General features: G+C 26.5%; 2 protein-coding genes across 2 annotated transcripts; one reads left to right on the top strand and one right to left on the bottom strand.

The window, feature by feature from the left end:
* Window positions 1–8,831: 8,831 nt before the first annotated feature.
* OCT59_017072 (uncharacterized protein) lies at window positions 8,832–9,470 on the bottom strand (the record flags this gene model as incomplete). The annotated part of the gene is made up of 3 exons (XM_066146118.1): window positions 8,832–8,977; window positions 9,041–9,304; window positions 9,416–9,470. 3 exons carry the CDS (start codon window positions 9,468–9,470, stop codon window positions 8,832–8,834), a joined length of 465 nt encoding a protein of 154 aa, XP_066003842.1.
* Window positions 9,471–14,819: 5,349 nt separating this feature from the next.
* On the top strand, window positions 14,820–15,377 carry OCT59_017071 (uncharacterized protein; the record flags this gene model as incomplete). Its single annotated transcript, XM_025329796.2, has 1 exon — window positions 14,820–15,377. The coding sequence occupies one exon, from the start codon at window positions 14,820–14,822 to the stop codon at window positions 15,375–15,377; it is 558 nt and encodes a 185-aa protein (XP_025180073.1).
* Window positions 15,378–17,320: the final 1,943 nt, after the last annotated feature.

Below are 17,320 nucleotides of genomic sequence, written 5' to 3'. Positions count from 1 at the left end.
TTCGAACTTTTTTTGCACACATTATTTGTATCTTTAATATTTTATTTATTTGACAATTTATAATCAGAGAATACGTTAATGCTAAATATTTTATGCTTTTATAGCATTTTACCCTGAAATCTTGTTTGTTTCAGAATATAGAGCTTCCGTTTGAAATTAAAATTTATTATATTTATAAATATTTAAGTACGAATTTTAATTTTACTAGGTGCACCAGTGATTGATCGTCTTTCATTACAATAACAGTATAAATTTTCAGTTAGAATTAAGAGATGATCACCTTTGCTTCTTTGGAGAAGCGCTTCAGATAGATTTAAAAACAAAGAATTATGTAAATTAATAAGTAAATAATAATTTTATTGCACACTAAAAAAGATTTAAATATTTGAATGTCGTGAGATTCGAATCATACTCGTATTTACATCTCAAATATTTTTATGTATTCAAATATCAATTTGACTTTCAAACGATAACTAAAGTGATCATTTTTTAGCATTACATATTAATGTATAAAGAATTTAATAAAAAATATATATAAATAGTAAATATATGTTGTGTGGTTGTGTGACAACTGTTCGATTTGTGTCAGCTGACCGTCAGATGACGGCTACCTAGTAATGCTGGCCAAACACTTAAGGCATCGGGTTGATAATGTAGACGTCATCTGACGTAAATCGACGACTGACGCACATAAACTATTATAAATTGAATTTTATTCGTTTACAGCTCACCCTTACTAATCATGACTATAATAAATTTTAAAGTTAAAAAATTATAACGAACTTTTTTAATTATAAATTCGCTATAAAAGGATATTTTAATTAGTAATGGCTATAACGAATTGGAATTTTTATATGGAACAAAAATTGTGGTGCTGATATTGAAATCACCTAATTATCCATATATATGACCTGAATTTTTGGTTTACTATCTCAAATATTTATTATTATGCATTAAATAACAAAAAATCACAAATGACGATTAAATATAAAAAGAGATAACGGACATATTTATAACAATTATTATGTGTAAAATATCATTTACAAGAGAGGTCTTTTGTATTAATGATATAAAATATATCTTCATAATGTAAATGATAAACTATAAGAATAAATTTACTGCATTTTACTATTTAAAGGTAAGTTACAATGCATAAGAACTTCTATACGTGAATAAATTTATTAAGCACAATGTTACACACAAAGGACAATTTAATCTAATATTTTACTTTATTGTTTGTAAACAATTTAAAAGAGTGAGTAATACTAATTGAAAAAGTAATTAGTGAAATTGCTTATATGTAGTAAATATATATCATATCATCACTAAGACTTTATATTTTAAATTATTAATTGTCAACACTATTAAATGAAAGTTATTGTCAAAGGTTTATTAAATATAGTCATAAAATATATATATAGTCATAAAAACGTCTCCGTCTATTAAATAATATATTGACCGATATCATGTGGAACTTATTAATAAATTTTCATTTTCACGTTAGAATAAAATTTAACGTTGTTTATTTTTCGAATATGATGATTAGTTTGTGATAAATAAGTTTGATTGACATAAAAAAATTTGCGAATTAACTTATCTCTGAAAAAAGCTTATAAAAGATATTATTCTCAAAAATTAAATCGATCTTTCTGACAAACAATATATGTAATATCTTGGTTATTAATCTAACAAGTATTGGCTCAGATATCGAGTTAGATGAAATTCAACTGATACAAAGTAAAAACAATATTTTCTTGTAACAAATTCTGTTGAAGTTCAACACTATGAAAGCTTTCCCTATAAAAATGAAATGTGTTAAATTTATTTTAAATTCGTGCTCATGTGTAATAAATGTCTAAAAAAGCACCATTTTGTTTAATTTTGTTTTTTGTAATAAGACATAAATCGAATAAAATGGTGCTTTTTTAGACATTTATTACACATGAGCACAAATATAAAACAAATTTAACACATTTCGTTTTTCATATCGGCGGATTTGTTCACTTTTGCATAATGCTAAATTTTGAATGATTTTCATAATATCCGTCACCCAAAACCGGTTTGTAATGTCATGAAATCATCTGATTGAATATCACTTGACTAAATAATAAGTCAAGTGAAAATCTACATTTGCGAAACTTAAATTATTTAACGTAAAATAGACACAAAAAAACCCATTTCGTTAACAAAAAACCCATTTCTCACCTGCATAGTATTTTTAATGTGTATTATTAGAAAGTAAGTATGTTTTAATAAAACAAAAAGTAAAATAAAAATTTATATAGACACAATAGCTATGAATATTTATAAAAGTATTCTAAGACTCATTTAATATTTAAAAAATTTTTTTTTTGTAATAACTTTCATAAAATTGTCCATTTTTTGCATTTTTCAAAACATATTATTAATTCTTATTTATCTTGCTGTAGACAAAATAGGAACTTTTATATTCAAACAAATTGTAAGCATATGTATTATTGATTTTTACACAAAAAAGATTTAGAAGCTATTGTATAAAGTGAGATTCCACAACAGATATTATCAGTATTGCTAAGAATAATATTTATTGTATTTTGGCTTAAAAGAACTATTTATCAAATTTATCAAATTATTGTATTAATAAAACCAAATAAAATTTTTTTAATGTTCGTCCCAGGTCCTACTGCGCCATATGTAATAATTTGTGTAACAAAAGTACCTTAAAATAAACATGTTAATTAGAGGGTGAACAAATCCGCTGATATGTATAGGGTTTCATTTAAGCAATTAGTGATTAAAGAAGCCCTATAAAAAAAATTGGATACGTTTTTTATAAAGTTTTTATACGATTTTTTTCCTTAGAAATAACGTAATGCACAATTCCGTATCACTAAAAATATGGTTTGGATACGAAATTTGCACGGGATACATATGGAATTTACATGATTTGGTCACTGATTTCATCACAAAATTTATACGATTTGGTTACTGAATTTACTATTTGTATTACAGTTTACTATAATTGTATTTATATAAATCTAATTTTACTTTATTAAATTAAATAAAAAATAAAAAATAAATAAAATACAAATACATTATGAAAATTCCCTCCTTATTAAAATTATTAAAACCACCTATTGCAACCAAAATTATCTATAAGTTCAGGTTCATTTGGAGTCAAACAACCTAAAAAAACAAAAAGAAAGAAACATAAGAACGTCTAATTTAATTGGAAACAAAACCCCCCCTCATATAGTATCTGCAATCGTCCAAGTCACCAAAGGTCAGCATTCCTACAAAAAAAAGAAAGAGAACTCTAGAATGTCTGACCTACATAAAAGAAAAGAATTATGAAGCGTCTGATGAAAAAGAAACCAAAACAACAAAATAAATCCAAAACTGACCTGCAAAAAAAGAAGACTCTGAAGCAACAAAACTGAAACAACCTACAAAAAAAAAAGAATCTGAACCCAACTTACAAAAAAAAAAGAAAATTTGAACTGACCTAAAAAAAAAAAAAATCCTGAACCATCCTACAAAAGGAAAGGACTCCCAAACTGATCTACAAAAAAGAAAAAAGAAACTGAATCTTCTCACAAAAAAAAATCTACTGACCTATGAAATAAAAAAAAAGGGATAAATATAAATAAAAAAAGAAAGGGGAATAAAGAATAAATCAAAAAAATTTTTTTTTAAAAAGAGGGGCAACGAAGTTAGGAAAGTTAAAAAAAATTTTTTTTTTAAAGGGATGACGTCAAAGTTAGAAAAATAAAAAATTTTTTATAAAGAGGAAATAAAAATAGAAAGAAGAAATTTTTTTTAAAAAAAAAAGAGTGGGAATAAAAGAATAAAATCAAAAAAAAAATTTTTTTTTTAAAGGAGTGATGAAAAAGAAAATTTTTTAAAGTGAGTTACGAAAAAAAAAATGTTTTTTTTAAAAGGGGGGTGATGAAGAAAGAAGAAAAATTTAGAAAAAATAACAAAAATAAGACAAGAGAAAAGAGAAATGAAGGAAAGGAAAGACAGAAAGGAAGATCAGAAGATCACGTATCATAACAAAACAATAAACAATCACGTGATCTCGTGTTATGATACGGGATTTTTGTAAAATTATCTTCTAAAAATATTAAAAAATTCTGTATATATTCCGCATGTTTAATTTTTTCCGTATACATTTCGTATACATTAGTTTTTTTAAAAAATGTTCAAAAATGAATTGCTTATTAAATATATGGAATTTGTATACGGAATCTATAGAAACGTACATAAAATGTATACAAAACGTATCCTTTCCGTATACATATTTCTTATAGGGCTGCTAATAAGTCAATTTCTTGTTTGAAACCATTAAATCAATCAATTTTATTGTTGTTTTAGTTAATGGAAATTCGAGAAAAAAAAAGAACAATCATTTATTTATAACTTTTAATTTACTAACTAAATTAATCAAATGTTCCGAAATTTCCATTTAATGGAACAAAAATTAATGGAAGCAATTTCATATGTATATGAAATATATTTTCTGATATTTTATAAATTTCTTTAATATTATTTAGGAATTTGCTATTTATTACCAGCGGCGATCATCACCGGTATCACGTGATTAAAATTAACCGATAATAAATCATAACAGATAATAAAATAAGGTTTCAAATCAAAATATTTTATTGGTTTTTATTTTTAGTCATGTGATTTTACATGCAAAATCTGCTAACGAAAAACCGCGTTTATTCTTTTGCAACTGAATGAGTTTTTTGTTTGCATCCCCTAATATTATGTCCTTTTTCCTGACAATAACTACACGTTTTAAATGAAGTCGATACATTTTGAACATTACTCTCTTCTTTGATGATTTATAACGCTTCAGAGGACATCCTTTTGGCTTATTATATTCTGGATTTGAGATTTTTGGAACATTACTATCAACAGAAGGCTCTTCATAATGAACTACATCAGGAAGTTTTTAGGTGGGTCGGTCCATGTAATTCCACGTGGGTTTGCTCAGAAATACGTGGAATTCCACACATTCCCAATATCCTACATGAATCCACACCGAATTTCGTGGACTTATGCCGAAAATACCACGTGTTTCGTCACAGGTATTCGGAAAATACTGGAACTATTTAGATTTCCACATATTTCCACAGTATTTGATGTGGATTTCCATGTGGATTTTAAACGGAAAAAAATTCCTGATGTACTCCCATATTCAAGCCAGCCCTATAAGAAATATGTATACAGAAAGGATACGTTTTGTATACATTTTTTGTACGTTTCTATAGATTCCGTATACAAATTCCGTATATTTAATAAGCAATTCATTTTTGAACATTTTTTAAAAAAACTAATGTATAAGAAATGTATACGGAAAAAATTAATCATGCGGAATGTATACGGAATTTTTAAACTTAATATTTTTAGAAGATAATTTTACAAAAATCCCGTATCATAACACGAGATCACATGATTGTTTATTGTTTTGTTATGATACGTTTTTTGTTTTTTATATAAACCCTTACTTTGATGAGTTTGATCTTCCTCTTCCTTTCTGTCTTTCCTTTCCTTTCTCTTTCTCTTGTCTTATTTTTGTTATTTTTTCTAAATTTTTCTTCTTCCTTCGTCACCCCCTTTTAAAAATAATTTTTTTTTTTCGTACCTCACTTTAAAAAAATTTTTTTTCATCACTCTCTTTTGAAAAAAAATTTTTTTTCGTCACTCCCTTAAAAAAAAATTTTTCTTTTATTCCCACTCTTCTTTTTTTTAAAAAAAAATTCTTCTTTCTATTTCTATTTCCTCTTTATAAAAAATTTTTTATTTTTCTAACTTTGACGTCCTCCCTTTAAAAAAAAAATTTTTTTTTAACTTTCCTAACTTCGTTACCCCTCTTTTTAAAAAAATGTTTCTTTTTTATTTATATTTAATTTCATAGGCCAGCAGATTTTTTTTTGTGAGAATATTCAGTTTCTTTTTTCTTTTTGTAGATCAGTTTGGGAGTCCTTTTTTTTTGTAGGATGATTCAGGATTTTTTTCTTTTTTTAGGTCAGTTCAAATTTTCTTGTTTTTTTGTAAGTTGGGTTCAGATTCTTTTTTTTTTGTAGGTTGTTTCAGTTTTTTTGCTTCAGAGTCTTCTTTTTTTGTAGGTCAGTTTTGGATTTATTTTGTAGTTTTGGTTTCTTTTCATTAGACGCCTCATAATTCTTTTCTTTTATGTAGGTCAGACATTCTGGAGTTCTCTTTCTTTTTTTGTAGGAATGCTGACCTTTGGTGACTTGGACGATTGCAGATACTATATGGGGGTTTTGTTTCCAATTTTTTTTTTGTTCTTTTAGGTTGTTTGACTCCAAATAAACCTGAACTTATAGATAATTTTGGTTGCAATAGGTGGTTTTAATAAGGAGGGAATTTTCATAATGTATTTGTACTTTAATTGTATTTACATAAATCTAATTTTACTTTATTAAATTAAATAAAAAATAAAAAATAAACATAGTAAACTGTAATACAAATAGTAAATTCAGTGACCAAATCGTATAAATTTCGTGATAAAATCAGTGATCAAATCATGTAAATTCCATATGAATTCCATGCAAATTCCGTATCCAAACCATATTTTTAGTGATACGGAATTGTGCATTTTTCCGTATCCTATTATGATACGTTATTTCTAAGGAAAAAAAATCGTATAAAAACTTTATAAAAAACGTATCCAATTTTTTATAGGGCAGTATTTCGACGGTATTTTGTAATAAATTCTTAAGAAGTCCAGTTAACTCTGATGTAACCCCTTCTGAAATAGCAATCTGAACACTAGTTTTTGCTACTGACATGGTAATACACTAATACCGAATTTGATCTTTTTATTGACATTTTCTCTAATAATTGATGTATAAGTGTTAGCAGTTCGCATTTGATTAATATACTGCAATGAATTTGTTGTATAAGTTGTAGTTCCTTGATTAATTGTAATATAATTGTTTGTTTCAGGTAGTATTGATCCAAACCAACGTGTATGAATAAAACCCATGTGAAAAACAGCTTTGTTAGATTGGAGAAGAATCCGATACTGGTGCTGACATGGCATCCCTGGTTGATAATATACATACATGTACAAAGTAATGTCATATCTCCAAATATCACTACATAATGTGGTTTTGTTGATGAAGATGCTGCAATATAATTAACCTCCCATATTTCTTGAATTTCTTTTTCATCAATATCTATTAGAAGCTCTCTTAATCTAATTTGTGGTCTATCATATATATGTTCTATTATATTTCCAAGTTCTTCATCAGATTCATTAATTTGTTCAATAGGAACTAAAGTTCCTTGGTATAATAATGCCTGTTTCATTTGGGCTCTTTGAAGAGATAATGGAATAGGTGCTAGAAAATCTTTTAAAACAGAATCAATGTCTTTAAAAATAGTATCATAAGTTGATGGAAGTCCGTTTGACGGGTTTGCACCATAATAATCTTTAATTCGATTATATTGTGATTCCTTATCTAACTCATTTTCTATCTCCTTTACCAATTCCGTTAATAGAGTTCCTCGATTTACATGCTTTTTAAGAACCCCATTTAGAGATTCAACGCGCTGTGTTGATTCTATTCCCGCTGTAAAAACTTTTGCAATAGAATATCTTGCCCATGAATTGCGACTAGGATAGAGCTTTTTCTCAAGATAAGATCGGCATGGCTCATATTTTGTAAGCATATCATTGTATCTTGCTTCAAATTGATACTATTTCGCATGTGGTAAAAATCCTCAATAAAACTCTTGATCATTTCACCATGCAACTTGGATTTAGCTTTCTTTTTTACATTCTCAATAATATGATAGATGCATAGTAAGTGACGTGTCCTTGGATAAACAACTTGAACAGCAGCTATCATTCCTGGATCACTATCAGTAAACAGTATAAGAGGCGGAAAGATTATCAGTTGCTTCTAATGTACATCGTAAAATCCAACTATAATCTGCCTGTGTTTCATATTTTGTTAATGCTTGAGCGAGAACTCTTGTCTTGAAATTATTATCAATACCAACAAATAAGCAAAGTACCATTTCATATCGATTGGTCTTTGCTGTGAACTACATCATGATATTTAGGCCAAAGTTCATTACGCTGTTGGCTAGTCATCCAAAAAAGTCCAGTAAGTTCGTTGGTTCTTTGCAGAAACTTCAATTTTTGTCCAATGTCATTTAGATGTTTAAATAGAATCGGGACGGTACTATACCAATTGAATTCACGAGTAAGTTAACATTAAGTAATGGAAAAAATTATGATATACTGCCATGTCCGTTACTATACATGGTAAATCATTTTAAATGTGTTGCAGATATATCACTATAACTATTGTAAATATATCGTAACAGTGCATTTAAATTATCTAAACTATGTTGTTAGATGTATTGCAAAAATATCACTATAATTATTGTAAAAATATCGTAAAAGTGCATTTAAATTATCTAAACTATGTTGTTAAATAACATTAAAATAGTATATATTTCTTATATAATTATTGTTTGATATATTGTGAAATTTTATGCAAGAATAATCGTCACAATCATGAATAAAATGTGCTCTATTAATTAAATTTATTACAAAAACACGTCATACCAATAAGTTTTGCTCACAACTTACAGTATATATTGGACAGCCCAGTTTTGTTCGAGTTGTTTCTTTAAACCACTGCTGTACAATAACAAATGCATAAAGGTTATCATTATTACCTTGATGGCTAAAAATTGCTTCGCTATAATTTGTTCTTGAATCATAACAATATCACCAGTATGTAAATAATTCTTACAACTTCATAAAATATGTTGAAATTTCATAAAAAAAGACTTGGTTATGTATCAAAGCTGCTGTATAATTCGTATCTGAATATGATTTCATTAAAATATGATGTTATATATATCAATAGATATATTTCTGGAGATTTGTACCAATATACATCGTTTAAGAGATAATTTGATAATATTTTCAACATTTGCACTAAAAAAATAATGAAATAAATGATTAGAAAATATACATAAAAATAAATAAAAAATTAGTTACCTTTTGTTTCATTATCATCAGATTCTGGATGTTCTTCAATAATAAACCAGTTACTCATTATACGTGTAAGGCTATTTGATAAATTGGCAAAGCCATTGCAGGTTCTGGAAAGCCTTGGATCAATCTGAGCTCTTTGAAGTCGGTAATTGCTTTGAAATTGTCTTGAAAGTTCATTATAAGTTAGTATACGTTGTCCCTTTAATTTATAGCTATTACTATCATTCAAAATAGCTAAAAGACGTCCCAATTTTCTTCCATTATTGTCTTATAGCATATGTACTTTCCGATTTGATATTCAACTGTAGAAAAATAAATATAAAATAAATAATTTATTAATTTTCCATTAAAAATTTTTTATTAAATATGATTGATTACCTTGTTTTATTGTAATATTTACATTACCAAATCGAGGAGACCCACAGTTCACCATGCCAGAATTCAGATTGTTTTTGTGTTTCAACAGCTGGCCCAAAGTATATTTTATTAAACAATAATTCATTATTAAGAACATACCAGATTATATCTGATATTAATAAATAATAGGCGGGTTTACTATTAGAAGCTGTTGATGGGGTTTTTTAGTTGATATTTGATCTAATAGGTATTAATGGTAAATATTGTCCCCATTTTCTAAATCATCAGATATTTGAGATGATATCACCAACACGAAATTGTGAATGTTTCAATATATCAACTAATTCATCATATGCACGTGTAGAAATACTGTATTTTCTGGATCTAACAAAAAAATAATGCAGCAGTAATACTTTTAAAGTATGGTCCAAATTCACATATATTTTGCAGTAACTTATCTGACTTTAATGCTTCACCAACAATTGTTTCATTGATAGTATTATCTATTTAATTAAAATGAATGTTATTATTATATTTGAAACATAATTTTTGTTAATTGTAAATACTTGCCTTCAAAATCTTCTAAATCATCATTACTGTCATAAATTCTCTTCGTCCAAATTGTCCAAATTGTCATCATCCAAATGATGATCATCGTTCTCTTCATCCAAATTACTATCATCCAAATGATCATCACTGTCATCGTTACCGAATAATTCTCTTCATTTAAATTACTGTTATCATCATTATTCAAATGATCGTTATTATTGTTTAAGTTATCTTCTTTATTTAAATGATCACTACCTTCGTTCAAGTTATTATTATTATATATATTAAATGTGGACCTATTTAAAAACCATATTAGTAGTGATTACTATACAATTTATTTATTTATTTCTATCATATAATAAAGTAAAAGAAACTCGTACAGTGGCCTACAAAAAGTCAGTGAGTACCCGTAAAATATAATAATCATTACACAAATATACTCCAATGTAAAGTTTTTTTTTTATTAATTGACTCACCTTTTGTATTATAAGTTAAGTTGATTACCAAGTTGAATTATGCTTACTCTGAAAATTACATGAATTTCTGATTAAAATTAATTGTTATATTTTGAAATTTATTAAAATATTTAGATATTTTAATGGAAATCTATGGTAATAATTTAGCATTAAAATATTTGCTTTAAAACACTTAATTTTTTTTTAATAAAATTATTTGTCATAATTTACAGCATAATGATCACGAAGTATCATCAACATTAACAAAATAATTAGCAAGTTACACACGTTTGGCAAAGATATTTGGCATCTATTAATTATTTGTAAATTGTTAAATAAAGAATAAATCATGATCTTATATTATGATTATAATAAAAAAGTTAGAAACAAATAGTCAAAATTTCCAACATTCATACAAAAAAAATTTGGCTAAATTTAATGCACTAGTTTTGCTAAATTCCGGTAAATAATCTGGTAGTGATCTACAAATGATCGGCAAATGCCAGTAAAAATGTTGTAACTTGCTGATCATTGCGTTAATACTGATGATAGATACTTCATATAATGTTATAAATTATGGAAAATAATTTATTTAAAAAATAAAATATGATCAAATAAGTTAGTTTATCGTTGTATTAATACTAAAAGATTTCTATTAAAAATCTAATTTTTTTCCAATAAATTTTAAATACAAAAATCAATTTTAATTAGAAGTTCGTGTAATTTTCAGAGTAGGTGTAATTCAACTTGGTGATCAACTTTACTTATAATACAAAAGGTGGGTCAATTAATAAAAAAAAAACTTTACATTGGAGCATATTTGCATAATGATTATTGTATTTTACAGGTACTCACTGACTTTTTGTAGGCCACTGTACAGTACATGTTATATTTTGTGATGGGATATTCATTATATTTTGTGATTGTAAAGTATTTGCAGTAAACTGATAAGTATTTAGTATGGGCTTCTGGCGAAAATTAAATGGCTTTTTATGTAATGAAGTAGTTTTATTTCTAATCATCAATATTTAAAAATTGTTAAAGGTATAATAAATTAATATCTTCAAAAAATATTCAAGCTCTTATATTTTCAAAAATATTAAAATGTGAAATTTTTTAAAAACTTTTTTTTTAACTTTTTTTTAAACTTTTTTTTTCTTAGTACGCAAGTACTATTGTTTACCATTTATGCAATGATTTGTTATATAATCACGCAGTCAATAATCTTATTAGTTGATAGCTTATTATTCTATAAAAAGCTAAAAAAAGCTGCAAAGATCAAATTCCTTTAACTTCTTTTACAATAAATTTTTATTAAAGATATTTATTATTCATGCACAAAAAAGACAAACCCGTAGTAGTGCTCAAAAAGAACAAGTAATAATACAGGAAGATATTGTAAATAATTTACCTAGTATTTGCAATCTTCTAATCAATATAAATTAATATCCTAATTTTATACTAAACTTTAATAATAATTCGACATTTTCTTTAAGATAAATGCAAACTGTGCTACCAATAAAGCAAACTCGTAAAAGAAAAGTTCAAAAAAAACAAGTGATTATAAATAAAAATGAAAGTATTTATTTATTTTTATTTTAATTTAATGAATGTTTAATTGCTCATTTATATATTTTTTCTTTTTAGAAATTCTTTGAAGACCTTAACTATACTTTTTATAGGTTGGACTTCATTTGGTAAATAACAACTTTAACGTAATAGCAAAACTTTTCATTAATAAATTTTCTGACATTATTATTTATTCTGATAGGATAATGATTATACAAGAGAATTGAAACAACCTCTACTTAGCAATGCAAACATTCTGGATTTATTATTATTTGTATAATCAGACTTTATGTTAGAGGTCATAAGCTATCCCACCAGCTGGCAAAGTGTATGAAATTTCTTATAATTCACAAAGAAAGCCTTGCTAAAGTTATCTTTAGCGTAGGTCTAGTAATACATTGCCTTAATTGAGCGTGGCTACGAAGTTTATGATTCCACTAGCAATTGGCCCTATAATCACATGATAGTCACATGCTAGAAGTGTTATAGTTGAGTTTCAGCAAAAGTTGCTATGAAACTGGCTCTATGATTTATTTCGCTTTAAAAAAATTTTTTATGCAATGAATATGTATTTGTAATTAAAAGCTGCATTAGTATATTGATATTTATTAATAAATAATTTCAAAAAAATTATTTTTTTCTGATTGTATGACAATAAGCAACGCAAAAGTATTTTATCTTTTAAAAAATAATTGTATATTATAAAAAATGTATTTAGAATACCGTGAACATGCTAAAAAGATGTCTTCTTAACAATTTCACAATATTGTAAAAAATACCTGCCCGGTATAGTTAAAATGTCATGCAAATTAACGTTACATGACCATATCAATATCATCCAAATGTTATTTCATTATTGGGATGATATATTAAGAAAATTTGACCGTCACGTTACTTTTAAGATTCATAGACAGTATAGTTAAGGTAGCTTAATGATACCTTAAAAAATTACAAGTTTCTGCAAAGTTGGTCCTTCTAATCGTGGAACAACAATATAATTTGGATCTTCAGCACGTAACTTCATAAGATATGAAAGCATTACAGCTGCATCAGATTCATCATGAACTCGAACACCTCGAAATTTTTGGATTGCATTATATAAGTTCTTTTTTTTGATGTGACATTCAGGGAACTCTTTGGTGAGTAAATCATATTGCTGTGCAGCTCCTAAACGACCATTAGTAATGTAATGCTCTATTTTATCAAAAACTGCTTTAGGAAGATGACAATTTTTAGGGGCTAGATCTATAGTTACTGGATCACATTGGTGGTTATGGTTGTTATCAAGCTTAGTAAGACGTATTACAGCAGTGTTTTTGCCATAATAGAAAGCCACTTGCCATGGACAGTTTGTTTTAGTTGAAACACTTTCGCGGTGTAAGCTAATGTCTTCCACCTTCTTTGGATTACTAGTTCCGGCTTTCCAACAACTATACACACAACGTCGAACAATAGTTTTGTCAATAGCATCAATATCTTTACGGGATTTTATAGCAACAAATCCATTTTGCTTTGCGTATGTATTAACAGCAATTTCAACTGCATCCCAATCTTTGAAAGTATCATTAACGCTTAAAGTTGTGTCTGTATTATTAATTTCATTTGTATCCCTTTCTTGACTATTAGGTGACGCGTTAAGTATCCTAGTTTGCACTTCTAATACAGTCCTTGTGTTATTATCATCAATAGGTTAACTGTTAATTTTGTTTGATATATCCAAGAGTACTCCGTTCTGCATTTTCTAATATAGTCTGACCTCAACTACAAATTTTTAACAGTGCTTTATTTAGGTTGAAGTTTATCCGAAAAAAAAACCTTTCAGTAATCCAAACAGGATGGCTACGAAATCGAAAATTGATGTAAAAAATTGAATAGATAGATTGCGAAAATTTTGGGATAGATTAGAGTGTAAATATTTGAATAGAAAAAAAAGGGAGTAACGTGGCTTTGTGCGCTAGAGGTTTCGTGGGTAAATATCAAATCGTCATATCACGTGTAATAAACATTACGTCAAATAAAAAAAAATCACAAATGATTATATAATATTAAATGTAGCCGGTGATGATCACCGCAAGTGATACGTAGTATTTTTCTATTATTTATATATTCATTTATTATTATTTTAAAAATATTTATATTTTTTCAATTATTCAACAGTTTAATATAAAATGGAAATATAAAGAATACCAAAATATAGTTTTTACCGCCCAAAATTTGTAATATTTGGTATATTGGTATAAACAAATTTAATGGAATTGTTTATGTGTAATATGACTAAAAATAGTAAGGTTAATGGTTTGAATCCTGGTAATTCGCCCAAATTCCAGTCTTCATTATTTTTATGCGCTAATTTAAATATTATCAGTTTGTCCATTTAAACAAAGGAAATGTCGCAGTAATGTATTATATGTCTATGTTGTCTATATTAGGTATTTTGTACCGTTAAGTCGTTAACATTATCACCAATATATTATAAGTGCCATTGACTTTCCATAAATATCAGCCTAAGAGAATGAGAATATTCGTATTATTCACAGAATTTATATATAAATGAGGTGTGTTGGATACTGTGTTGGATGCGATTTTTGTTTTCCGTCGCAAAATTTTACTTCCTTGCTTATTGTCTAATTTTTTTTCTATTGACTGATCATTGTATTGGTTTCTATGACTCGTTTGACTAAATTTTTTGTTTCCGGATAAAAAAAAAAAAATTTAAATAATTCCCAATAACTAACAAAATTTATTTTTAATCAAAAATTCAACTCTTTATTTTATTTATTTATTTATTTTATTTTAAAAAAAAATTTTTTCGAACAATATAATTCAAACACTCTCATTTACCATATCCTAATATGAATCCAGGTCAACCTTCTAACTCGGAGAACCTTCCGCCTTCATTTACCAATATCTATCCTGATTCTCAATATAACAACGTTCTTACCATTTCTCCACTACAAAAGAATGCGAACGGTTTTCACGTTACTACTGCGGTTCAGGATATTCATCCTCAGCACGTAACTCATACGTTACAAACTACACTTGCAACTACACCTTTTCATCCTACTACCTTTTTCTATAGTCCTCCAAACGAATTTTGTCATTATTATATTAATTGCAAAGAAATCTGTTACGATACTGTTGCTTATTTATTAAACAAATCATTAAAAGAAAATAACGTTAAATCTAACGAAAATGAATGTATTTTCTACTATCAACAACAACATGCCAAGTTTTATCAGGTATCATGTGAAATCGTTTCTCCTTTATTGATTAATAATTGTTTGAATAAAAATTTTCTTGGTTTCGAGTTTCAACAGAATGTGGATGAAAAATTAGCGTTCACTTTTGAACAAAAAGAAAACCTTGAAGGTTTGTTGAAACAATATTTAAGTCAATACTTATTAAAGTAAAATAGGAAATTTGATAGTAGATTATTGTGGTTTCTTTCTATCTTTATTTTATTTATTATATTTTTAAATAAATCATTAGTTTATGTTATAAATATATTTAATAAAACTCTGTTCCATCAGTTTACTTTGTGACATAGTATTTGAATCGCAGTAACAAAGCATGACATTTGTATTATTTATATCTCAGCACATTAATAGTTCGCGTCGTGGAGTTAAATCATTTCCTAAATCGCAACAAGCATCCGATACTAAATATTCAAAAAAAAATTCGGGCATTATTTAGATTAAGAAATCATTACTCGATAAACTTTATTAGCATTAAACGTTTAATTTCATCAATATGTAATACATTATTATAATAAGTCTATAATTTTGTTCTAAAATTCATTATAAAACAATTTACGATGTCAAGACGCATAATAAAAACAAGTTCACTTCCAAAAAAAAAATATATAAGAATATATAGTATGTAAGAGAATAAAATAAATCATACCAAATTTGGAAAAGGAGATTTTTTTTCAAAATTTTAATAATTAAATATTGATATTATATAATCGTCTATATGGTCCAACGGCGAAAATCCACGGCAGTATAACCTTTTTTTTTTATTCCAGCTTTTCTAATTATAAAAATCCTTTTGCTTTGCTGTATTCCAAGGAATTTCATGGAATTTACAAAAATTCTACCCAAAATTCTTTATTTTTCTTATTGCTTACTAGGTTTAATGTTAAGTTTTATAAAATAAATTTGCTATCATTTATCGGTTGGCTTTTTATAATATAACTGTTAATAAGTACAGTAATTAAAAATTTTTGAAAATATTGCAATGATTTTTGTTTTTAGAGACTTTTTTGTTTGTATTTTTCACTCAAATAGTAAGGTTAAACATTATTATTTACTTTATGAAGTTGTTTTTATTCTGCACTATGGAGTCACAAGATTTCTCGCCCTTTTTTTTGGTATATGATCAAAGTACGGCTAACCTTAATGTAACGTTACTTTTTTAATTTTTGGCGTCTGTCTGTAACACAGTATTCGTCTGAATGAATATCAAAAACGGCATACTTGAATGAAAAACTATTCTTAATAAGAAATATATAAAAGATATGTCATGTATTACCAACTTCCTTAAATAATCCGGTATTGTTTGAAAAAATAATAAATATAGCAGTAACAAAGATGAAAATCGAAACTTATTATTTAATAATTCAGCTAAAACAATTAAATTACTTTTAATAATTATTCAGTTAAAATTTTATTGTCGATCGTATTAAGCTATATTAAATACTGTATATTAGTTGAGATAATAGATAATATTACGAGTTCGAGTTAAATTTCTTTGACAAATGTAACTGACGTTAGTAATTAACTTATTGTTATAAATAATTACATTAATTGGCTGTATTAAGTTTAAGTATCTAGAAATCATATTCACGTTAAAATATTAGTAAAAATCACAAAACGACACTTAACTGCATTACTTTTGAACGAAAAAATATTTTAAAGCAATATTTATGTCAATACTTACCGAATTATAACTTATTTTTATTTAAATTAAGGTAAAGAATTCTCTTTTGGTGGTTTTATGAGTTTTCTCTATACTGCTTATTCTTTTTAAGAAATTTATCGTTTATGATCATCATTCATAACCGGTATTTATAACAATGTATGACAATTTTGCCACGTCATATTCGTCACATTTGGCGACTTTGTCATTTTTTTTATTATTCCGAAGTGTGAAGGACTATATACTTCTACGCTTGATGACTTCATGTCCGAATGTTCGTGTAATTCCCAATTATTCCGCTCATCTCAGAAACTGAACCTATGTTAATAACGGTTTCCGAAATACAAAAAAATTTTTTCAATTTCGTTTATAGATAATAAAGTTCAATTTTTTTTTTATAATAGCTTTAATAAACATTTATCAAATTAATATTTTA

Source organism: Rhizophagus irregularis, chromosome 25, assembly GCF_026210795.1.
Source record: "Rhizophagus irregularis chromosome 25, complete sequence".
In the NCBI taxonomy this organism is placed as follows: Eukaryota; Fungi; Glomeromycota; class Glomeromycetes; order Glomerales; family Glomeraceae; genus Rhizophagus; species Rhizophagus irregularis.
This window is presented reverse-complemented; position numbering and strand designations above follow the sequence as displayed.